This window comes from Sinohyriopsis cumingii, chromosome 3 (genome assembly GCF_028554795.1).
Source record: "Sinohyriopsis cumingii isolate HCF-2022 chromosome 3, ASM2855479v2, whole genome shotgun sequence".
Classification (NCBI taxonomy): Eukaryota; Metazoa; Mollusca; class Bivalvia; order Unionida; family Unionidae; genus Sinohyriopsis; species Sinohyriopsis cumingii.
In genome coordinates this window covers 2,375,699-2,401,990 of record NC_142963.1, presented here as the reverse complement: position 1 = coordinate 2,401,990, position 26,292 = coordinate 2,375,699, and the positions used below count along the sequence as shown (strand labels likewise).

The following is a 26,292-nucleotide window of genomic DNA, read 5'->3' as shown; positions in this document are numbered from 1 at the left end:
TTGAATTTTAATGCATCATTTTATTATTTGAAATGTACATCGTGCAATCTACAATCATGTTAAGGATATACATATACATGAACGGGACAAAAATAAACAAAATTATATCCATTTCATAAACTACAAAGCAAACGCATTTTATCAAACAAAACGAGCAGAAACTATTAATTAAATTCTAGTGCCAAACTTCCACATTTACCTTTCAGTTGCTAAACATCTTCGGTATCTCCATCTTCTCTCTAGAATGTGAACTTGTGGAACAATATTTCGTGTGAAACCACAACTAAATAATCGCGTGTGCTCGCTTATAAGTCGAGTGGAACTGCAAACTATATAGACCCAGATATGCTGATGCATTATGCGACGGCAGGTCTGGGTCAATAAAATTTGATAGGAGTAAGGAACAGATCGAACAACATAGACCTTGACCTACCGGCGCATAATGCGATGTCAATGTTGGTTGTAGTTTGACTGGACTTATACGCGAGTTCATACGGTTCCACACGGGCATATACACCTAGTGGTAAGTTCAGAATTTTGCAAATGGTTGTTATCCCCAGTTGTTGGGCTATTGTCACGTGGCTCTGAAGTACATAGGAAGGAAAGGTTTTTTAATTGTGTTTATAAATGAACTTCTAAAACAAGTCTCAAAATTACATTAGTTTATGAAAACTAGATACTTTGCGTAGTCTAGTGCAGACTCAGATTAATTATGAATACATATACCTTTTTAATGATCATGACTGAACTACTACTGTACTAAGTAGTCATAAACTGCTTTCATTCCTGACCAAAAACTCCCTCCTCCGTTGTTTTTAGTTCATTGTCTTAAAAGTTCTCCTTGTGAGGCGTTAACATATTTCAAATGAGTGCCGGAAGTCCATCTCTACTAAAACTCCGTAGAAATTTCATTCCATTCTTTTTGTCCTCACATATTTGTTTTCGATCGTGTTTGAAAGATTGACGAGCGTAAAGGGTTAAATAAGAGAGTATGTGTGTGGATTCCTCTCAATTTCATAGAACTGTGGAAGAAGTAATTCTGACATTCCTATTATGTGGTTATTAGACATGGAATTACGTATTCTTGTTCAGCTCCAACCCAGGGTGTGATGTGAGTCCAAAACTATGTATTACTTTCTGATAAACTAGAGTAATAGAAAAGTGAGAGTGCAACTTCATTACGTGCAGACTGTCTGTAAATACAGCAGATACTTCGCTCAGAGAGGCGGCTTCCAACAGGGAAACATTGAAATGTAGACTCCCTAGAGACGTAAAGGCTGGCCTACACCAGCGATTTTGAAGCGATTCTGATTTAACATCAGTAACACGAAATGTATACAAACTGTTTTATTATCGACGCGTCTCTACAGCTTATTGCTCAGATAGTTGTAGTTTTATTTGTTGTAGGAGTAGGAATTCGGACAGTTAACAGAGGATATTCTGGTCGGGAGACAACCACTCTAAAGGACAATGATAACGGTCCCAATGGTGGCACAAGACCTGCTGCTGAAGTTAAGGCCATATCGATTGCAGACGATTGCACTTGAGGCAGCCATTGCCCTGATTTAGTCACCGAAATAAATAGGTACCAAAATAACCGACCTCACCTCTGCCCTTTCTTTTGTTGTCGCGAGCTGTAAGTTAATATAGGGTTGAAAAGAATTTCAGTATACACAAAAAAGATAAAGAAATCAAAACATCAACGAGAAGAGACATGATAAAGTACGTGGAAAACCTTGCAGATGAAACTGAGACTGCAGCAGCTCTGATAAACATGAAAACAGCCAACAAGAACACAAAGAATATCAAAGGGGACCTTTTGCAAAATTAGGACCTCCAAGTAAAAGATACAGAATGCACAGCCATCACAGATGAGCAATGCGATGAGAATGGAACAAATCCCTTTTTAAAAGCGTTACAAGAAATAGAAAACTAGATGTACAGAATCGTTGACATAGATAGGAGAGGACATGGAGTGTGCAAATTATATTAGTTTTTCCAGCTTGTACCAATACATTCAACAGAAGACATAGGTTCTGGCAGAAAATGCAAGCAACATCGGTCTCCACGTCAACATAGACAAGACAAAACTCATGAAGATAAGCTCCAGGGTCAACAAGCCTGTGACAGTTAACAACAACCCACCGCAAGATGTTGAAGAATTCTCTTACTTAACCAGCAAGGTGTCTACATAATGATCACACGAATCAGTAAGGTAAACCAGGCCATACAGCTACGTTAATGAACCTGAATGGCTATTGTAGTGAACCCATATAACTACGTTAATGAACCCGAATGGCTATGTTAATGAACTTGAAAGTCTATAGTAATGAACCTGCTATTTTAATGAACCTAAATGACTACATTAATGAACCTACAAATACCTTTACAGAGTCTTTCTGAAGAAGTTATATCTGTGTGTGCGTGTGGATGTTTGCTACAGATAGACAATAAAAGCAAGGTGTTATGATTAAAGAACATTTTAGTATCTGCTTAAACAGATCAAAAATAAGACAGCGTTTGCGTGATTTGGCTATTACAATTAGTTTCGCTTCCAGACTTGCTAAGTGTTTATGCATCAAGGCATACATGTTGAAGTTCAGTGACTGAATTATTACGAGATGCAATTAACCGCGAACAAGCTTCAATCCCGTCTTTAACAAGCTCTGTTGTGACCGATTGTACCTCTTTGTTGGAAAAAGTACTTCAAAATTAGTCTTTGACACTACATTTCCAGATATTTGTTACCTATGTTATTTAAAAAATTTGATGCGATCAAGTGCAATGTACCATAGTCATTGTTTCTTTCACGTGAATTTCTACTCACCTCTTTCACTTTAATTACTATTGACTTGTTTTATCCTTTTGGAAGTATTTTTATAACTAGAGAAAACATTAAACATCTTAACTTATTTATTAGCTGGTGATTGGTGAATGACAAAAGAAAAGAGTTCGGTGTCTTGATATGCTTTTTAAATTACCAAAACGGAGATTTTACCAGCCCCAAATTTAACGTTCGGATTTTGTTTTAAGTGATATGCTTTTACTGGCAAGAGAAGGAATTAAAATATAAAAACTGACAATAATGACTAAAATGAGTTAAATTAAAGAGATCTCAGAAAGAATCGTAAGCATACAGAACAAAATTGTTATACACGTGGTGAAAAAGAAAAAGTGCATATCTGATGTTTCAAAGAAAGCTAGCATGGAAAGTCGAGGCACGTTTTTGTGTCTCTGTTGATAACCACGTGGGCATATGAAAACACTCGATCAAGAATTGGATAGAATTCATCACTCAGACAAAGTGTTCTTGTGTAATGTGAAGACTTGGAGGTGGTGAAAGTCCAAACATCGTACTAGTGGTGTATATACCACGGATTCTCAGTGAATATACAGAAACAAAATGGTGGAGTCTTGAATTCGCAAGTTGAAATCACAGCATTACGAATTAAAATAAAGGGCACACACAACACAAAAATTAAACAAAAACTTAGTCTTGGTCTCTTTGTATCTTCTTTATGGAAATTGGAGAACAGTTCGACATATATTAGCGATGGTTTGATTTGATTTATTTGGTCTTTTACGCCAGAGCAATATAAAGTTATTTAGTGTCGAGACAATTGGAGTAAAGTACCTTGCCCAAGGATAAACCATGGATGCCAACCGATGATGTTTAGATATTATGATTGGAACCCGTGATGGACATTATTCCCCTAATAGCTTTGGATATTTAGTGGACGCCTTCTACACTATTTTAGATATGCACCCTTTATGGCACATCCTCTACCAGGGGTTAGTAGCAATGGTTTATGAAGAAGGGGTGTAAATAACGGATGGAGAAGCGAAGGAAGAAGCGAATAAAGAAAATCCAGTATTATATACAACGTTAATTACAACAGTGCAGCCATACATAGATCATCATCTTCGCCCCCGCATCCAGTCAAAATTAAGTTGTTCAAATTTGAACACTGTCCCTACATGATCGAGACAAGGGGAGTGCACAACTTGAATGGACTGATAAATAAGCAATTTTCTAGTCTCATTCAATATTTGCATACATACCTATCACTCAAATATACATGTAATGGCTTCCCTCTGGTACATAGTCCTTCTTTCGATGTTAAACTTCCAAAGTATCCTTTTGAGGTCAGCCGTTTTCGGCCAAAGTACAATGCACCACGCTATTGGTTAGTTGGCATTACATACTAAGGATGGCAACTCATGAAATCCAATAGATTTCGCTGGGACAAAGCATCAATTTACCTGTTCGATCCGCCAAGGTGTAGATAGGGTTGTCACATAGCAACCTTGGCTAGCGAAGATGAGAGATCACTTGTTGGTATGTACTAAGTTCTTTATAACGTTAGTAAGTGATATTTTCACCCCACTTGGTGGAAAAATAAAAGCAAACTGTGAGCCTTTTTGATCACAAATAATTATAGACAATGTCGAAGGAAAGTCTGAAAATCATATGAAGAGGACAACATTTTCAGTCGGTTATGATGACGGTTTAACGTAAGGTGATTTCAGGCCAGGAAGAAGGCACGACAAAGGCTTCCAAGACTGTTTAAAGTAATGCATCCATAATCAGCAAAAATCTTAACTATGACATGCAGGGTTGTACATTTGTACGTCTTATCACATGGACACTGTAGAATTTCTTTTCTTAAAGTATTGATCAAAATCAAAAGTAGATAACAAAATGAAACCCAGTCCAGACACATTGAGAACTTTACACATTGTTGTATTCTCCATGGGACATTTGTTTTAAACTGTATTCAAAGGCATCAATCACCTTTGCTTATATTTAAATAGTTTACATTTTAAAGGATCTGTTTCCAAGTCGAAACTATTAACTGATTTTCTGGAGACCGTATGTTTTTTAAAATTATTTTGTGTATGTTTTCAAGAGAAAATAATAGTTAAATTTCTACTTCACAACAAATACATGTGAACTGGCTGATATAGCTGATTGTGCTTAGAATGTATGCTCTCAAAACAAGGGAATTATGTAGATAATGAACTACATTTTGTTTTTGCCGATATCAGATAGATTATCAATGTCCGACAGAAGGCAGGGTATGTCAGGTCTTAATGTCTCAGTTTATCATCTCTAAAGAATTAATTACACTGTTAAGCAAAAAGAGCTGACCAAGCTACTTTATCACCGCAGATGTGTTAATCATGTATGGGAACATGGCGGCTTCTTTGCATTTGAAGGAAACATCAGAGATCCCAGATGTGACTCAGTCTTACGTTTTAAATATTCATTTTTGCACTCATTTAAATGATGTAACAGGGTGTTGTTTAATTCACTGGTATCTTCAGTAAGCTTGTCTCTCATTTGTAGCAGCGTTCTTCTCTCCCGTTCTAACTTATTCACTTCCTGCAATTATTAAATCACATACAACGATTATTTCTCGATTATGACTTGTTAAAATAAGACGACGAAATAAAAATATTCGATTCATCTCTAGGTGATTACAAATTTTGTTTAAGCGATTTTCAAACATGAAAAATATAAAAGCAGACACTGAACATAATGGGTTTCAAGGAAACGATAATTGTAATACATTCTTAATACAGTGGATAATATGAGGAGATTTTTGTAATAGCATAAACCCACTGGCAGCTGTTAGACTTATGCGTTATGAATAATAGACTTCATCAGAAAACATTTGTGTAAAGATATTTTCATGAACAAAGAGATGTTAAAGACATTTCTGGCGATGACAAATATTAATTTAAAGATAAATGAGCACAATTTATTCCCTCCCACATGTTATAAATATCTTATTAATAGAGAGTTGCATAACAAAGTTTCCACAAAAGATTACTAACATTTTATGAGGTACGCAACAAATGAATAAAAAAAAGAAAGACGAACGCAAATAATCAATGCAAGTATTACAAAATGGCATAGAATTTGGTAAAACGTGCGGGAAAAATGAAACAGTGTTTCCCTATGTTACCACCTAAAGTAAAGTATTCCATGTGAGATAATAAGTAACATGCACATACACACAGAGACACAAAATCACGAAGAGTGACACGCATAGAACATTTATAACAAAGCTATCCAGAATAATGAATTGGTCTAAACTTAAGAAGAAAAAAAAAATAAGAGTAGAAATAACTAAATGTTTAGAAAGGGACATAGTATCTATGGAAAAGGCTGTCTAGTTTCTATGTACGCTAGCAGCAATAAAGCTATATTCTCCATGTAATCTGACCTTTGTTTGAGTTTTGGCCATGTCGGTGTACTTTTTAATTATTTTTTGTTGTCACAGCTTGTATTGTCACTGTAGGTTTCATTTGACGTTCTGATAATCCGACCTTCTTTTAAATTTGTTCATGTCTTCGTCCTTAACGTTTTGTCATTTTTGTCTTTTTCTGTGGGGTTTATGTTTTTTTTTATAAGAGATGTCTTTGTTCAAGAATTTTGTATGAGCACACGTATATTTCCAGGAAAAAAGAATTTAATCCTTTTGAATCCGAATAATTCGAAATAACTCCAAACGACACGACAGACACTTTCCAGTGTAAAAGCCGAACTGAGATTATTTCTCCAAAACGATGGTTTAAAACTTGAATTTTACGAACCAGATAAGGGTCACGTGATCATGTTTATATATTTTAAGAAATCACGTAGCCCCTGTATGTCCCTGATAAGAAACAATCATTTTATTCCGAGAATAAAGATTATTTGCTTCACTAAAAACTATTTACAACCTAGGGTCACCTATTCAATACAGCCTCAATCTCAATCTTATTAGTACCACAATAAAAAAAAAGAACTTGACGTGGCTGTTATAATTTTGAATATAGGTCGAAGACTAGGTCAGCTTTATGTGTTTACTAAAACGAACAGCAAGGTCAAACTATTTTCTGGAAAATTATCAAATTCCTAATAAAAAGAACTACATTATTTCGACATATAATGAAACAAAAAAATAGAAAGATTTTAAAACTTACAAACAATTAAGTCCTCTACAAAACTAAATCAAATATACATAACACTTGTGTGATTGAAAATTCATCCAGCTCTTTTAAAATTGAATGCAACAAACTACTTCATCTCTTGAAGCCAAGGAATATCCACCACGCATGAGAACTGGACATTCTCCTTCCGTTGCATACAGAGAAATAATTATGATCATTGTGACTTGAACAAAGAAAATAAACACAACCTTGATTCTTTTCTCTGCACACTAACAAAACGGTATACTATCCAAGAAAGTCTCCAGGGATCATATAAAACAGCTAAATGTCTTTATCCAGATTCCCCCCCCCCCACACACACAATAATGACAAGAGGAAAATGGAACATAAAAATTCGTAGTTCAATTAGTTCAGTTACCCGGAAACTAAACACTAGAAATGACTTATCACTAGAAGAGCTGTTAGAGTCCGATATCAGCCTAATATTCTAATCTTATGTTCTGTAAGAGCCCCACAACCTTCCATTCATCCCAATTAAAATAAATCGAATAACTTGCTCTGTATAATGAAACTGAAAGAAAGTTTGAGTGATCTTGTTGTAAATTCACATTCGAACAACTTGGAACCCGCCCAGTATTTATAGTATGTATACTCTTCTACGAACGAGAATGCAGCTCTGTAAATTTTCTTGTTCGCGATTGATATTGTAAATTTTCTTGTTCGCGATTGCATTTCACTCACAAACCTGTACCAAAATCATATAATCTAACCAAACAAGACAATGCGACTTATTACAATTTTAAGTCACTATGGTCCTACATATAAACAAATGTCTTATAGGCCTTATGGAAATGAAACAAAAGTGTATTGCCAGGGATTGATCCAAACAAGCACGCACCCTTCCCAATAAGCGAAACAGCCTGCTTGCTAGTGTTTCTCTGCAGTTATAGGGAAGGTAGGGGATAGGTATTAGTTACAAACACACACTCTTACTAATTAACAGTCTTACTAAGCAACACACATCGATTCTGTACAATACCCACCCTTACTGACCAACACAAACTCACTCGTTCAAACTTGTAAGGGGGGGGGGGGTTGTAAAATATTAAAGTTAAGAGGACTAACACCTATTCTTACAGACCCACCCACGTTCTTAAGGCAAACATCCACGCATACAAGCAAATGGACGAGGGAAAAGAGTTATGTAATTGTCGCTAAAACATATAACTACAATCCAAAACACTCCTTTACCATACAAGACGCACCCTTACAGACAAATCAGATTAGGGAAATGTGAGTTAGGCGATGGTCGTTAACGTACATATTAACTATCCAACATACCATCACACAAACAATGGGATGAAGTAGATCATTTAGTCATACTTACTATCAATGAATCTTCACATTTACAAGGGACTGGTTTTTCTTTCATAAATACACACACACACACACACACAATCACCGATACGATCACCCATGGGTAGGGTAAATGATAGGGTATATTTTACTATTCACACACATATATATAAAAGGAATAAGGTGTGTGTGTTTGTGAGACGAAAAAGAAGAAAATCTCAGATCTTTTAATAAAATAAAAATAGCTATAAACATTGATCTATACATTTGTCTCTGGAACAAGTTTCACCTTTTAGCCCAGTTTCCATTATCTTCGTGGACGTAACAGGCATTTTCACTTTAATCTCCAGATTTGTTTTCAGTTTCCCCATATAGCATGTTTGAAGTCTTGTAATTTCGAATCATTTTCTATCAATCTTGCGCCTTAGGTTTGATCCTTTGTTGCTCTTACATCTTCACAGTTCGGAAGGTCTAGCGGAACAGAACTATATCACTTGGTGCTGTGCATATCGTGAGAAAAAGAATATGATCCAAACTAACTCGAATAGTGCACGATCATGGAAGGATCGCTGTTTTACAGGGAAGCCAGAAACAAAGCGATGTCGACGGCAACGTACTGTGTTGACCAACGCAATTAGAGCAATGCAAGTACAAGTTTCCCCCATAAAGAGAATGATAATAAGATGATCGATCCGTATGCATCCCCACGATCGAGAGAGTAAGTATCGTCCAATGGCGAGAGTTGCTCGGTAAACCCATTTGATCATTTTCGTATTGAATCCAATGGCGAGAGTTGCTCGGTAAACCCAGATGATCATTTTCGTATTGAATCCAATTTCGAACAAAGGTCAAGACTTACATTGTAAAATTAAAATATTTTAAATCAAAAGTCCCTCACATAGAAGTTATTTTTGTCTACGATGTTCGAGTTGAAATGACAGCTTCTGGCTGAACATCAAGATAGTTTGCTAATTTCGATCACCTGTCATATTTTGACATTTCCTGTTTGTATCGAATTTCGTAGACATGCAAAACTGACCGCTTTTTTCGCTAATGTGCATATGATTTTTTTTTCACCTCCCACAGGTAGTGGACGATGACATTGCATTTAATAATGTCAATCACGTACTACGTGTCTACTCATGTAAGTTTTCTATCACCTCCGTGAAACAAACCTTGATATATTTTTCATCACGTCCGCGTTTTCAGCCTATAATGTTGCAGGTTCGCGTGCTATTATCAAGCATTCTTCTACAGAATCCTGGGATAGCACTTTCCGTTCTGTCTGGTGTATATTTATAATTCTCTCTCTTTCTTTCTCTCTCTCTTTATATATATATATATATATATATATATATATATATATATATATATATATATATATATATATATATATATAATACAAATCCAACTATTATATAAATTTCTAACAATTTCCATCTCACCATCGGATTCACATTGAAATCATCAAACAAGTCCATACGATTCCTTGACACCCGATGCACGTTACAAGATATAAACACAGAAACTGAACCGCATCAGTATCTATCATCTACTAGCTATCCTTCTAAACTTGTGATCAAATGCTTTCCGTTCGGCTTCGATGATACAAGCCTTCGTGAAAGAGAGACCAATAAATTAATTAAATATACACATAAAGCTTCGTAACAAAATATGATCTAATTGGGGTTTTGTTTGTTGCTGTTCTGTTAATTGAATCTTATGAAAGAAATTGCAAATTGAAAGTTCAGTGAAGAAGAGGTCGCAAAGCCCTCAGCAAGCATGGACAGTAACGATACTAGATGGCATTAAGATGTGTTATAGTGGTGGTCAGAGTATGATGGGCCCAAGAAAATCAAGAACAATCAAGTAAATGAACACGTGTGAAGCAAAACGGAGAAATAAACACGACACTGATTACCAACATAGGATCCTCATGAAATCAGTAATTTGGGGACATAAAACCACGTCATTCAGAAAATAGATATTTAAGAGATGTGAAGTTCTTCGAAAAGACAAGTAATATAAATGTACACACTGTCATAAGTTCCTCCTCCCTCTGTCTAAAGCGCACACGTGACCTCACTGCGGAGGCTCTATTCTGGTTAAGTCTCTTATTTCGTTTCAGTATTTCCTCCTCAGACAGCTACAAGAAGCATAAAGATAACATAGATAAAATTCTCAGACAGTCATAAGGAAAGCTGAATGGACACACACGAAGACAACATGCACGGACATAAACGGAAATAAAGAATGATAGTCAAAAGAAGAGAAAGATTAAGATAGATGGATTGCAATGGGAGAGTCATTCAATATACTATGAGTAACTAACAAAATGACACTGCATTATGACAGTCTTCTTTTCCCATCTCCATTTATGTAAGTCTATTAAATGGAAGTAAGTAAAAAGCTGTTCAGGAATTTGACCTTGTTTACGGAATGTGCGAGGCAAAGGGACGTCATTCAAGTGTAATCCAGTTAAATATAAAGAAAACAATTGTATAAGATTATTGTAAGATATCTTTACATCATAATACCCAGAACGTCTGTATTAAAATTGTCATTATACAAATCCTCAAAATAACATCGAGATACCTTTGCTATATGTATTTCATATTGATATAGGTATTTCATAATGCTATAGTTATTTCATAATGCGATAGGTATTTCATAATCAAATTATTCAGTCGACTGAAAAGAGTGTTTTCTTATTCTGATAACAGGTAACAATTTTTCCAGCTTATCTATCAAACATTTCTGACATCTTTATTTCACGACCGAAAATAAATTTGTTTACTAGAAAGGATCTAACAGACAAAATACCTGATTAAGCCATCAGCTGTCAATATAATCATCGATATGCGAATTTCTGATCGAACATAACCCGCAAACGTCTATGATATTATAATAACCATTTTCCCAACTGTATCCGCAAACTATGTGATTTATAATTAGAATACTTTTAGTATATCCTCGAGTACAGACTAAGTCCCTTAATTATTTCTTTCACTTTAGCTTAAACTGATCAATTAATCTTTTGGCACACTTAAGTGTCCTGAAAATTATCGTGAATTTAATTTGCAAAAAGGATCGCAAATGTGCAATTGAAACTCACGAACTCTCTTATGGAGTAGACGAAAAACTGAAGACAAAAATTATTTTATGCAAGGTTAAAGGCACCGCTGTGCTTTGATATATCTGGACAAAAATCTAAAAGAGCGTTGGTTGAACTGGACATAAATCAAAAGCAGCGTTGGTAGATCTGGACATAATCTAAAGCAGCGTTGTTGGATCTTGAAAAAAATATAAAGGAGGATTGGTAGATCTGGACATAAATCTAAAGCAGTGTTGGTAGAACTTCACATAGATCCAAAGCAGTGTTAGTAGATCTGGACATAAATCTAAATCAGTGTTGGGAGATCTGGACATAAATCTAAAGGAACGTTGGTAGATCATGACATAAGTCTAAAGCAGCGTTGGTAGATCTGGACAAAAATCTAAAGCAGCGTTGGTAGATCTGGATATAAATCTAAAGGAGCGATGGGAGATCTGTATATAAATTTAAAGCAGCGTTGCTAGATCTTGACATACGTCTAAAGCAGTGTTGGTAGATCTGGACGAAAATCTAAAGCAGCGTTGGTAGATCTGGACATAAATCTAAAGGAGCGATGGGACATCTGGACATCAATCTAAAGGATCGTTGCTAGATCTTGACATAAGTCTAAAACAGTGTTGGTAGATCTGGACATACATCTAAAGCAGCGTTTGTAGATCTGGACATAGATCTAAAGCAGCGTTGGTAGATCTGAACATAAATCGAAAGCAGCGTTGGTAGATCTGGACATAAATCTAAAGCAGCGTTGTTAGATCTTGACACAAATATAAAGGAGCATTGGTAGATCTGGACATAAATCTAAAGGAGCGATGGGAGATCTGGACATAAATCTAAAGCAGCGTTGGCAAATCTGTATATAAATCTAAAGGATCGTTGGTAGATCTGGACATAAATCTAAAGCAGCGATTGTAGATCTGCACGTAAATCTAAGTAGCGTTGGCAAATCTGGACATAAATCTAAAGGAGCGTTGCTAGATCTTGACATAAGTCTAAAGCAGTGTTGGTAGATGTGGACATAAATCTAAAGCAGCGTTGGTAGATCTGGACATAAATCGAAAGCAGCGTTGGTAGATCTGGACATAAATCGAAAGCAGCGTTGGTAGTTTTGAACATAAATTGAGAGCAGCGTTGGTAGATCTGGACATAATCTAAAGCAGTGTTGGTAGATGTTGACAAAAATGTAAAGGAGCGTTGGTAGATCTGGACATAAATCTAAAGCAGCATTGGCAGATCTGTATATAAATCTAAAGCAGCGTTGGTAGATCTGGACATAAATCTAAAGCAGCATTGGCAGATCTGTATATAAATCTAAAGCAGCGTTGGTAGATCTGGACATAAATCTAAAGCAGCGTTGGTAGATTTGGACATAAATCTAAAGCAGCGTTGGTAGGTCTGGACATAATCTAAAGCAGCGTTGGCAGATTTGGATATAAATCTAAAGCAGCGTTTGTAGATCTGGACATAAATCTAAAGGACCGTTGCTAGATCTGGACAAAAATCTAAGAAGCGTTGATAGATCTTGGCATAAATCTAAGGCAGCGTTGGTAGATCTGGACTAAATCTAAAGGAGCGTTGCTAGATTTGGACATAAATATAAATCAGCGTTGGTAGATCTGGACAAAAATCTAAAAGATCGTAGGTAGATCTGGACATAAATCTAAAGAATCGATGGTAGATCTGGACATAAATCTAAAGAAGCGTTGGTAGATCTGGACATAAATCTAAAGGAGCGTTGCTAGATCTCGACATAAGTCTAAAGCCGTGTTGGTAGATCTGGACATAAATCTAAAGCAGCGTTTGTAGATCTGGACATAAATCGAAAGCAGCATTGGTAGATCTGGACATAAATCTAAAGCAGCGTTGGCAGATCTTGGCATAAATCTAAAGCAGCGTTGGTAGATCTGGACAAAATTCTAAAGCAGCGTTGGCAGATCTGGATATAAATCTAAAGGAGCGTTGGTAGATCTGGATATAAATCTAAAGCAGCTTTGGTAGATCTGGACATAAATCTAAAGCAGCGTTGGTAGATCTGGACATAAATCTAAAGCAGTGCTGGGAGATCTGGACATAAATCTAAGGCAGCGTTGGTAGATCTGGACTAAATCTAAAGCAGCGTTGCTAGATCTGGACATAATTATAAAGCAGCGTTGGTAGATCTGGACAAAAATCTAAAAGAACGTTGGTAGATCTGGACATAAATCTAAGGCAGCGTTGGTAGATCTGGACATAAATCTAAAGCAGCGTTGGTAGATCTGGACATAATCTAAATCAGCGTTGGTAGATCTTGACAAAAATATAAAGGAGCGTTGGTAGAGCTGGACATAAATCTAAAGCAGCGTTCGTAGGTCTGGACAAAAATCTAAAAGAACGTTGGTAGATCTGGATATAAATCTAAAGGAGCGTTGGTAGATCTGGACATAAATCTAAAGCAGCGTTGGCAGATCTTATCATAAATCTAAAGCAGCGTTGGTAGATCTGGAAAAAATCTAAAGCAGCTTTGGCAGATCTGGACATAAATCTAAAGCAGCGTTGGTCAATCTGGACAAAAATCTAAAGCAGCGTTGGTAGATCTGGACGTAAATCTAAAGCAGCGTTGGTAGATCTGGATATAAATCTAAAGAAGCGATGGTAGATCTGGATATAATTCTAAAGCAGCGTTGCTAGATCTGGACATCAATCTAAAGCAGCGTTGGTAGATCTGGACAAAAATCTAAAGGAGCGTTGGTAGATCTGGACGTAAATCTAAAGCAGCGTTGGTAGATCTGGATATAAATCTAAAGAATCGATGGTAGATCTGGACATAAATCTAAAGAAGCGTTGGTAGATCTGGATATAAATCTAAAGCAGCGTTGGTAGATCTGGACATCAATCTAAAGCAGCGTTGGTAGATCTGGACAAAAATCTAAAGGAGCGTTGGTAGATCTGGACGTAAATCTAAAGCCGCGTTGGTAGATCTGGATAAAAATCTAAAGAATCGATGGTAGATCTGGACATAAATCTAAAGAAGCGTTGGTAGATCTGGATATAAATCTAAAGCAGCGTTGGTAGATCTGGACAAAAATCTAAAGAATCGATGGTAGATCTAGACATAAATCTAAAGAAGCGTTGGTAGATCTGGACATAAATCTAAAGAAGTGTTGGTAGATCTGGACATAGATCTAAAGCAGCGTTGGTAGATCTTGACATAGATCCAAAGCAGTGTTAGTAGATCTGGACATAAATCTAAAGCAGTGTTGGGAGATCTAGACATAAATCTAAAGGAACGTTGCTAGATCATGACATAAGTCTAAAGCAGCGTTGGTAGATCTGGACAAAAATCTAAAGTAGCGTTGGTAGATCTGGACATAAATCTAAAGGAGCGATGGGAGATCTGTATATAAATTTAAAGCAGGGTTGCTAGATCTTGACATACGTCTAAAGCAGTGTTGGTAGATCTGGACGAAAATCTAAAGCAGCGTTGGTAGATCTGGACATAAATCTAAAGGAGCGATGGGACATCTGGACATCAATCTAAAGGAACGTTGCTAGATCTTGACATAAGTCTAAAACAGTGTTGGTAGATCTGGACATACATCTAAAGCAGCGTTTGTAGATCTGGACATAGATCTAAAGCAGCGTTGGTAGATCTGAACATAAATCGAAAGCAGCGTTGGTAGATCTGGACATAAATCTAAAGCAGCGTTGTTAGATCTTGACACAAATATAAAGGAGCATTGGTAGATCTGGACATAAATCTAAAGGAGCGATGGGAGATCTGGACATAAATCTAAAGCAGCGTTGGCAAATCTGTATATAAATCTAAAGGATCGTTGGTAGATCTGGACATAAATCTAAAGCAGCGATTGTAGATCTGCACGTAAATCTAAGTAGCGTTGGCAAATCTGGACATAAATCTAAAGGAGCGTTGCTAGATCTTGACATAAGTCTAAAGCAGTGTTGGTAGATGTGGACATAAATCTAAAGCAGCGTTGGTAGATCTGGACATAAATCGAAAGCAGCATTGGTAGATCTGGACATAAATCGAAAGCAGCGTTGGTAGTTTTGAACATAAATTGAGAGCAGCGTTGGTAGATCTGGACATAATCTAAAGCAGTGTTGGTAGATGTTGACAAAAATGTAAAGGAGCGTTGGTAGATCTGGACGTAAATCTAAAGCAGCATTGGCAGATCTGTATATAAATCTAAAGCAGCGTTGGTAGATCTGGACATAAATCTAAAGCAGCGTTGGTAGATTTGGACATAAATCTAAAGCAGCGTTGGTAGGTCTGGACATAATCTAAAGCAGCGTTGGCAGATTTGGATATAAATCTAAAGCAGCGTTTGTAGATCTGGACATAAATCTAAAGGACCGTTGCTAGATCTGGACAAAAATCTAAGAAGCGTTGATAGATCTTGGCATAAATCTAAGGCAGCGTTGGTAGATCTGGACTAAATCTAAAGGAGCGTTGCTAGATTTGGACATAAATATAAATCAGCGTTGGTAGATCTGGACAAAAATCTAAAAGATCGTAGGTAGATCTGGACATAAATCTAAAGAATCGATGGTAGATCTGGACATAAATCTAAAGAAGCGTTGGTAGATCTGGATATAAATCTAAAGAATCGATGGTAGATCTGGATATAAATCTAAAGAAGCGATGGTAGATCTGGATATAAATCTAAAGAAGCGATGGTAGATCTGGACATAAATCTAAAGAATCGATGGTAGATCTGGATATAAATCTAAAGAAGCGATGGTAGATCTGGACATAAATCTAAAGAATCGATGGTAGATCTGGATATAAATCTAAAGAATCGATGGTAGATCTGGACATAAATCTAAAGAAGCGATGGTAGATCTGGATATAAATCTAAAGAATCGATGGTAGATCTGGATATAAATCTAAAGAATCGATGGTAGATCTGGATATAAATCTAAAGAAGCGATGGTAGATCTGGACAAAAATCTAACGGAGCACAGCATAAATGTAAGCGAGTTATAAGTTAGCGTTCATCTTGAAGTATATGGAGAAAAAATAACTAATGAACCTCAGTATGAGACTTCGTGACATTTATTTAAATAAATTCTTAGCGGAAGATGCACACCCTACTAACAGTAGATGTATGATAACTATCACTATTGTATTTGCTAGCTTGTAACTTCAAAGATAGCATACTTTACAACTAGTAATAAGATTTTCTTCCAATGGTCAGCCGCCTGAATGCCAAGACCATTTCAATTTCAAAGATTATGTAAATAAATTGGCAAATAAAGTTCTGAAAAAGTAAACAGTATTTTATAATTCTAAAAATCTAAGTCGACTGTTTCCTAATAATAATCAGTAATTGAGAATATGTATAAATACATGACGAAACAAATAAGAAAAAGGAGAGAAAAGAAATATTCGAAACAATTAAATAGATTTAATGATGCTCAATTTTAAACTGAGATAGTAACTTGGAGAACATCAGAATTATGAAACTAGTGATGTTCTTCCCTGAGTTCAAGAATGAAGCTTCAAAACATGAAACTATGTAATGTCGTCTTTAAGGCTATTGCAAATAATTAATATGCATGTTAGCTGCATCTTGATTTGGTTGAAAACTCATAGAACCAAATTTGCTCCAACCGTGAATATTCTGCTGCACTTTAACTCCTAACTGCGATATCTTTTCTATACAATCAAAAAGAGAATCAACTAATGCCCTTAATGACTTCAAAGAGTAAAGGAAGGTAAGATTAATAATTTTCCATATCATTGATCATCATAAAAACTGACTTGCGAGGTTTCGTGTGAATAGCAGATACAGTTAAGACATAAATTAAGAGATACTGTTAAGACATAAATTAAGAGATACAGTTAAGACATAAATTAAGAGATACTTTTCTCTGATAAAACGATATCGTCCGATTTTCAGTAATTTGTGATATTACAGTCTCGTGACGATATAAAGTATTTTTGGCAAAGTAATTCAGTTCAAGGGGGTAAATTTTACTGAACTGAATCAAGCTGAAATTCAAGTTTTGCAATAAATTGTAAAATAACATAGTTATAGACCTTTGTTTAGATGAATATGAATTTTTATGAACCAGTAAATATTGACCTCCGATACGCATTGATAAATATGAGATTTTCAGGGTCAAAAAGTCTGATTGACCTCGGCAAAGGTTAATTCAAAACGTTAGGCTTGCAAAGATTAGATCAGGTGCACATGCAAAAAAACGCACGTAAGAGTTATACCCCTTGCAGTTTGAAAATAGAGCAACCGAAAGTACCTATAGTCTACTCTAGTATGTTTGTTTGTGCATGTCGCATATGTTAGTGACGTTCATCAAATTTTTTTGGTCATGTGATTTATTCACCATTTTTAAAATAAAAAAAATCAACGATTTATGCTCTTATTTTCAATTCAAGGACAATATCGGCAAATATTTATTCCAACTAAGAAACAATACTTTACATAGCCAAATAGCGAGCACAATAAAAATATGCCACATTTTCGTGGCGTTATGTGACGTTAGTCAGAACACACAAGCACAAAATACCCAGCAAGTTTCGCTGGTGACTAGATTTGACCAGTCTCATTTTATATAGTAAGTACCATTCACATTTACCATTGCACATATTTTGATATCTGAATCTTGCAATTAAACATTCATCCAAAGGAATATTTTGTTTCACTGACTATGATATCGCTAATTTTCTTAATGCGTATGCCTCCATAAATAAGCGTGCAACTCACACAGTAAAGTTTATTTGGTTCTTCTCGAAGTTCAAGTTCCTCCTTTCCTTCTGAGAGCCTCTTACATTGAATCTTCAGGTGTAGTTCCCGCTTTAAAAGTGGAGTTACAGTGCCCTGCAAAATCGAGTCTGTATAGGCGCGCTCGAGTGTCTGATCCTGGATGTTCAAGTATTCAATAGGCAGAGAACTGGAAGCGGGACAGAAGTCTTTAATGCCTTCACCAAAGAGCATTGTTTAAGTCATGACTTGACCCATTGAACCTGAAATCTCAGATGAAGAGATAAGAAGGATTACTATTTGCTTTCTGTACTTTTCAAATAATACGAGATGAATATCGAACAAACTTCTGTATAGTAGTTCAGCAGAGAATGAAAAATGCATAAGAATAAAATCAAAGAAAGATAATACTAATTCTTACTACTCCAAATTCATGACTTAGAATTAGGTTGCTAAAATATGATTTCTGTATAGATTTTCTTTCCAGAATGTAATTGATATCCAATCATGTCACAAGTATTTCTACTATCAAAATAATTTTCATTATTGATCTTTCATTAGTAGCTGGTTCATCAAATTACCAGCTGTTGTCTACTTTTATCATCTATTAGACTAAAGGTTCTCCTATATTTTTTTCTATATTTTATATAGACTGAGTCCCCATTTGTAATAATATGTACGATATATTTTTGTCTTAAAAATATAGTTAAATATTAACATAAAATACTAAATTCCATCATATATATATTGTGATCAATATTTTCCAATAAGATATCCATCATTTAGCAAAATGTCAACATGATTGATTTCTCATTCGTAACAGATAAGGGATGGTTCCAATAGAATCAGGTTTAATTTCTTCTAAATGCCAATAAATATGAAAACAATACTTTAAGTGTTTTCAGTATATTTCATGGAAAGACTTGCAACTATAGATGCTGGGATAGAATATGGTGTTTACTGCTTAGGGTTTACATTAAAAAATTAATTATGCCACTTCTTAAAGTTAAAATTTATTCATAATTCAAAATAGTTTCTTGGTCCTAGTTCAATTAGGAGTATGGCTATTTCATCTTTAATTAATCATTCTTCTGGCCTCTTTACATTTTTCTTCAGGAAGGTACGAATAATGTATGGAAGGTATTGGATTACTAAATGGAAGCTCTGAAACAAAAGCAAAATGATACAAACATAACTAGATCGCACTGTGTGATTGTTGGCATAAACCATTCAAAATATGCCAAAGATCAACTCTGTGAGTAACGCTTGCAAGCATCTGTCATAAAATATGAAATTAGAGGGACTTTACACTAAGTTCACAAGCTTGAAACAAGTTTAAAATTAGTTTGAAAACATTCAATACAGCTTACTGTTATCATAATTGACAATTATTATTCATTTATTATACAGAAATACTTGTATAGCATAAATAACTGATGATTTAGCAGCAGCACCAATCACATAGACTACACTGCTGTCTCATATCTTAACGTGGCTGTCTTCAGCGCGTAATTAATTCATTGTAGGCATTATTTGCAGGTGGATAACACGTCTGCATATTAGTCATACATTCATGTGCATATATGCGTTATTAAGTAAATCATTTCGTCACGTTGCCAAAAAGGTTATTAGCACGTAAAATTTACCCATAATAAGGTTTAACTTATCTCATTGTGTAACAGGCATATGATAGTCCGTCTAGCTTACAAGTATAAAGTGTCTAACAATATGAATGAATGCATAAATGATCATATCATGATTTTTGTGTGCGTAATTAATCTAAAGTTTGAGCAATGAATTACATTTACACAAAAACGAAATGACAACATTGTATTAAACGTCGTCGTGCTTATACCACGAACATTACTTACAATTTTACTGCGTATCTTTGCTAAGTATGTTATGCTGAGAATTGTTATGATTCAACACATAGCACACTGCAGCGTTAGGTTCAATAGACAAGTAATGCAGATTTCAACCAGACATCTAATAGGCAACGTGTAGTTCAATACGACAATTACTTTAGTCAACATCCGTATCTGACGCATTCATTCATATTTGGATCATTCTTTAGAAGATAATTATTAACCAGTATGAAAAGTACGTATATGAGAATGATGAGGAAAAAACATCAGTACATACACACATAAACAAGAGGACAAATGTTTAAAATTTGGCTTGTAAGGTCAGTTGTACCGTTCCAGCATTGACATATGACGAATGGTTCAGGCCAATTGGCGACTGCTACAATGTGTTTAAATAGACATATCACCCTAGGATTATGGCGCTTTGTATACAGAATGTAGGTAAATATAATCGCACTGTTCTGGTGCAAAATGGTCTGGAATTTTCAATAATTGCATAGAATAGAATGAGAACCAATCAATGTTGACGAGTGAGGGGGAGTGGGCAACTTCCCCATTGAACCAGACAAAGGGACGCCGTCAAGAGCTTCTTTTTCTTTTGCAGCTGAGACCGCTCCCGTGGCATAATGGTTGGAGCGTCCACCTCATATGCGTAAAGTCGCGGGATCGAACCCCGGCCGAGTGATAATAAAGACTTATAAAAATGGTATAAACAGCTGCCTCGCCAGGATCTCAGCATTAAGATGTCATTGTTAGGACTGGTTGGCATGGGGTCAGGATAATGTGACGGTGGGAAATGATGTTGCATGTCTAAGGCATGATGCCCTATGATAAACATCACTATAAACTGCCAAGCTGCAGACATAGTAGCGATATGACTGAAAAATTGTTAAAGCTACGTTAAAAATATAAAATCTCAACCACACGCACACATTCTTTTTCAGCTGAAATCTCTATAGTATTTCAGCTTGATTTCGGTGTAACTAGGACAATTCTTCACAGCCATATTTGGGGTCTCATACTGGTTGTTTGTTTAGCGGTTTAAAAAGCGCAGCAAAAGGTCGGGTGTCAGTCAAGTTCACAGGCAAGCCTGCGCAAGTAATAATATCCAACAGCTTTACATTTCAAGTTTGATCAGTTCTTTTGTGCAGAGATAGTTTGTAGATCATCTTGTACCACATAATTACCTTTACTACTAGAAATTACACCCATTACAAAGAAAGAAGAACAAAATTAATTGACAATTAAATCGCCTTTCTGAGGCTATAAAGGACTCACAGTACTAATGATATGGAAGAATGGGAATGAAGCTAGAAATGGGGAAACATAAAATATATTATGTATGGGTTTGGCTGGCGAGGATTGATTGATAATCAAAGTAACATTTTAGAGTTTATCCTAGTTTATCATACTGAACTAAAACAATAGAGACAATGTGTTATTGGAACGATTTGATTCCTTTTAGAAACTTGAGTTTAGAAAATTCATTACTGAAATTTGCACCTGATTCTGCGGTGCGGAATGGAAAACACGTGTTTGTACAGTAAATGTCGTGGCTCATATTGTTTTCTCTATAGAAAAGCTTGCATCAAGAATATTTCTAGACTGAAAAATATAGATTCCATCATGAGCATTACAAAATTCTAAGTTATTGAATTTTTAATGTCATGATATTTCCATAGTTTTAGTACCGCGAGTCCTAAAGACTGAGTTTATAAACCCCACCTTCCGTTAACAACATTCTACTTCAACTATGGTCTGATCGGCAAGAGAGATTTGTTCATGTAATTTTAATTTCTGTCCGATGAAATTCCTTGCCAAACAAATCTGATTAGTTTACTTTGAATGCATGGTCTGGGCTCAGGGGGAATTATTTGTATTCTATGGCATGTGTTTCCTCTATGTATCCCTGGCACACTTTCCCCTCAACTTTCATAATGTTTTATCCAATTTTGTTGTCCACTTGAAAGTATTTGTTAAATGAAACCCTGTAAAGTTGCTAATGTTTTTCTTTTTTTAAAAAAAATAATATATCAGTGTAATAATAAATATTTAGATTTTACTATCATTCTCGTTATATGAACAAAATTTTAGAAAAAAAAAATCAAACGTTTGGTGAGAAGGCTTGTATAATGCGCCATTTGGTGTGATTCATCCTAAGGAACTTCCATACCAAGAATGTTTGAGTAGAAGTTTTGGGTACTTGGTAAGCTAAAATGTGAGCTCTGGTATGAATAAATTTCGAGCAGCTATCTATCTATCTATTAATCTATCTTTCTATCTCCTTACCTACCTACCTACCTATCAATCTATATATCTATATATCTATCTCCTTACCTACCTACCTATCAATCTATCTATCTATCTGTCTGTCTATCTATCTATCTATCTATCATTATATCTATCTATATGTCTGTCTGTCTATCAATCTATCTATATATCTGTCTATCTAGCTATCTGTCTAGAAATGTCTACACTACTGAGGGTCAAATCAGCATATCAGATGTAAGATCTCGTCTAAAACTACGTTAATGAATTAATTTTTCATATTTTGCTGTTAAAAGAGAGAGAGACCAGCTGAAGTTAGATATTTCACTTTGATGGAATGTTTGGCCTTGATATGGGGTTGATGTTCAGTCCTGTTAAGACACTGCCCGAAGATAAGGCATATTGGATGACGATACATGCAGTAACTGCACTACAGGAGTCCACGTACCACTGTCGAGCAGCTTAAGAGGTAAAGGTTTTCAAACTACTGTGTCCATTATGTCATAAGAGATAAAAAGGAAGAAAAAAAAGAAAGAAAAAACAAACAAACAAAGAACTGACGTTTGAAGTTTAAACAGATATCACTTTAAAATTCTTTTCCGCAAATAGCTAAAGATGAATTATTGCTTAATAATTCTGGAATAGATGATCACATGGTATTTCACATTCATGTCATACATGTAAGTTCATGAAAGGCTGTGAGGCCGACTTTAGATTGCATGTAGCATTTTATCATTTGCCATTGTTTAATGCTTTACTTATAGATGAATAGGTTCAAATATTTTTCGTTTTTTTTTTTAATATTAACTATATTTCTGTGTTTAATGTTTGCTCTTAATCCATCAGCTCAACTTCATTACCGATCTTGTCAACATGGTAATTCACTAATCTTCTAATCCTTTGCCATATTCGCATCATTAATTATAATTTGATGTTTAAAACCTTGTCCCAGCATAACTCGGAAATTCTGCTATAACCTACCATTAAATTAGGACGTTTTGCAGGGAATGCATCAATATCAAACCAGTATGTATGATTTTGAGTCACAGATATACGCACTGCAAGTGGCTACACATACAATCGAGTCAATATGGCTGCTACGCATACGCAGTGCAGATGATTATTATTAAAATATGAGTTTTATAGCCGAAGGTGTAGGTTGATATTATCAATAGATTTTATTTAAACACTGCTACAACTTCACCTGAAACAGTTTCAAGCATCCAGAGCTTTCTCACTTTCCCAGTTTCGAATAGAATTTAGTATGGTCCGATATCGATTTAAATGTTATTTAGCATGACCGAATTTCGATTTATAATGTGATTTAGAATGGCTCCATTTCGATTTAAATGTGATTTTATCATATCCAGGTTTCGAATTATAATGTGATTTAGCATGGCTCGATTTCAATTTAAATGTGATTTAGCATGGCTCTTTTTCGATTTAAATGTGATTTAGCATATCCAGATTTCGATTTATAATGTGATTTTGCATGATTCCATTTCGATTTAAATGTGATTTAGCATATCCAGATTTCGATTTTTGATGTGATTTTGCATGATTCCATTTCGATTTAAATGTGATTTAGCATATCCAGATTTCGATTTATAATGTGATTTTGCATGGTTCCATTTCGATTTAAATGTGATTTAGCATATCCAGATTTCGATTTATAATGTGGTTTAGCATGGCTCGATTTCGATTTAAATGTGATTTAGCACGGCTCGATTTCGATTTATAATGTGATTTAGCATATCCAGATTTCGATTTATAATGTGATTTAGAATGGCTCGATTTCGATTTAAACGTGACAACACAAGAGTAGATCAATTTTCTTTATTTTGTTTATATTTAAGTTAACTTTAGCACATAAAGGTAGTTATTAAAAAAAGCAAGGCAAAATAAATCTGCCTGAAAGGCATTCACATAAGTAAATAAAATAAAAGTTGCAACTCTAGCTGAGTTATCCCTGCGGTAACTGTTTAACGATCTGTTTATTTTTATCCATCTGAGAATAAAAATAGGAACTTACATCTTGATAAGTGTACAAATTATGTGGCCCTTTTCTTGATTGACACTTAATAAAATTACACCATCCTGACTACATTATCTTTCATTAGCTGCATTCTGAGTCATTCATGTTGGTTTGATTCATACACACAAGACAAACGTTGCAAAAAGTTTGTAATATTTCATATGCATAATAATTAGAAATAATTAGAACGTAAGCTTACATTTGTTGTAACAGTCGAGAACTAAATGAAATTTGTCAGACATCTTGTGCTGTTTTGTTTAGGTCGACGATTTTTTCCCCTAAAAATAAATGATTTTGAAATCATATATTTTATATTCTGATTAATTTTTAATTGATCTCTATCGGTAATTGTTTACAGTCTTGGTTTGTACATTTTCCGCTCTTGAGATTCTCAGTTTTGAACGCGTTAAAAATTAAAAAGAAAAATGTCTCCCCCTACCCTACATTTTCATCACTAGTGATATTTCTTACAAAAAGAGAATGTGTATTTCCTAGTGTAAGTTTAAAGAAACTATAATTTTCTTTATTTACACATTTGAATGATTGGAATTATCTGGGTGTAAGAATACACAGCTAGGCCTTACTTCTAATGCGCATCTCATTGAAGATTGCTAGGTCTGCATGATTACTTTTGCTTCCTGAAATTCAGAGGTAAATTAATTCTAAGTATGGCGTTAGCAACCTAATATGTACATTTGAAATCAGAGTTAGCCTAACCGGCCTTGTATTGTTGATTTGCTATCGACAAGTAAATGGAATAATTAATATCAACAAGTAAATTGATGAATTAAAGAAATTATTTTACCCATTTATTACGTAAAACCCTTGTCAAAACTTTTGTTTCAAATATAGCTGCTATAAATGTTAGTCTTAGTACTTACTTGTAAAGTTAGGTCATATCACATGAACATAGTAACGAAACTTACAAGAATTCCTTATGCAGAAAAACGGATCGCAGTAAATGAATAGAGAACTGAAGTTCAAAAATAGTAACAATGGAAATAACCTACCGATTCCTTATCTGAGAATAATGCTGGTTTTTTTCTTCTGAGAAAGCAATACATGCATGTCTTTGTGCCTAACTGTAATCGTTTAACTGGGATCCCATGTTTCCCAAATAAAATAAACGTCAAGAAAATCCCAGATCTATACATAGAATGGAATTTATTTCCCCGTTTCTTATGGTGGCTTGACAGCTGACAAGCTTGCTAAAGGAAGAAGACAATTAAAACGTAGCGTGGAGCGTGCAGTAGACAAGAAGAAAAATAAGCAGCTGACGCATGATTTGAAGAAAGTAAACGTTTTATGTAAGGAGTATAAGTAGTAGAAACTTACGTGAAGATGCAAGAAAGATAAAGAGAGATACAATATGAGTGCATATACCCAACTAGAGGCCGATTGAATACAATAGCTGTGCAAGTTTGACTAATTACATATGACAAATATGTAGTTGAAAAAGTAAGAAGGTGTTGAAGAAAAGAAAAAAAAATGCGTCAGCAGAACAAGGTCTCGCCATATTAATGTTACAATGTATTTTTGGAACACAAGCGAGATCATGTAGATCCTGGCAATTCATCAGCTCATGTGTATGCATATACGCGAGGGAATCGAACATGCGTAATTTCTCACAGCTCTTCCATGACTTTGTAAGATAGTTTAGACTTTGAAATATGGTTCGAAGGGATTCCATGACCATTTAGACCTTTTATTTACTCCCATGTGAGCAGCTATCTGGTGGAGTAGTTAGGCGAGATTATCCGTATATAAAATACTACTACTACTACTACTACTACTACTACTAATAATAATAATAATAATAATAATAATAAAAACAATGTATTGCTGTATTTTTATGTACAAGGTCAAAAGATAAAATTTTAACATTCTGTTTGAAAGCATACACAGGCTAAAATATTTCACGATATTGGCAAAGCCGTCAGAGGTATTTATAATTTACATGTAAATAGCAACTATACTAAACAACAATGACTG

At 35.1% G+C, this 26,292-nt stretch overlaps 1 protein-coding gene across 10 annotated transcripts; it reads right to left on the bottom strand.

Annotated features, from left to right (window-relative positions):
* Nucleotides 1-26,024, bottom strand: LOC149802348 (uncharacterized). Of its 10 annotated transcripts, none has more exons than XM_089951564.1 (5): nt 25,311-26,007; nt 24,885-24,938; nt 18,136-18,402; nt 10,337-10,444; nt 1-5,386 (listed from the first exon to the last, which is right to left on the bottom strand). In XM_089951564.1, exons 3-5 carry the CDS (start codon nt 18,364-18,366, stop codon nt 5,183-5,185), a joined length of 543 nt encoding a protein of 180 aa, XP_089807690.1. In that variant the 5' UTR covers nt 18,367-18,402; nt 24,885-24,938; nt 25,311-26,007; the 3' UTR covers nt 1-5,182. The 10 variants fall into 10 exon arrangements, with proteins under 10 accessions (XP_089807690.1, XP_089807689.1, XP_089807698.1 ...); XM_089951563.1 differs by having other exon boundaries at nt 18,136-18,395; XM_089951572.1 differs by lacking the exon at nt 10,337-10,444 and having other exon boundaries at nt 18,136-18,395; nt 25,311-26,024.
* Between the last annotated feature and the right edge of the window lie 268 nt (nt 26,025-26,292).

What these genes read in the sequence shown, in the direction of transcription:
- LOC149802348 (XM_089951564.1), bottom strand. Translation starts at nt 18,366, where the DNA reads ATGCTCTTTGGTGAAGGCATTAAAGACTTCTGTCCCGCTTCCAGTTCT. An exon ending in AACCAAATAAACTTTACTGT is followed by an intron (nt 10,445 to 18,135) that starts GTGAGTTGCACG and finishes TGCTTCTTGTAG; the next exon opens with CTGTCTGAGGAGGAAATACT. An exon ending in GGGAGGAGGAACTTATGACA is followed by an intron (nt 5,387 to 10,336) that starts GTGTGTACATTT and finishes TAATAATTGCAG; the next exon opens with GAAGTGAATAAGTTAGAACG.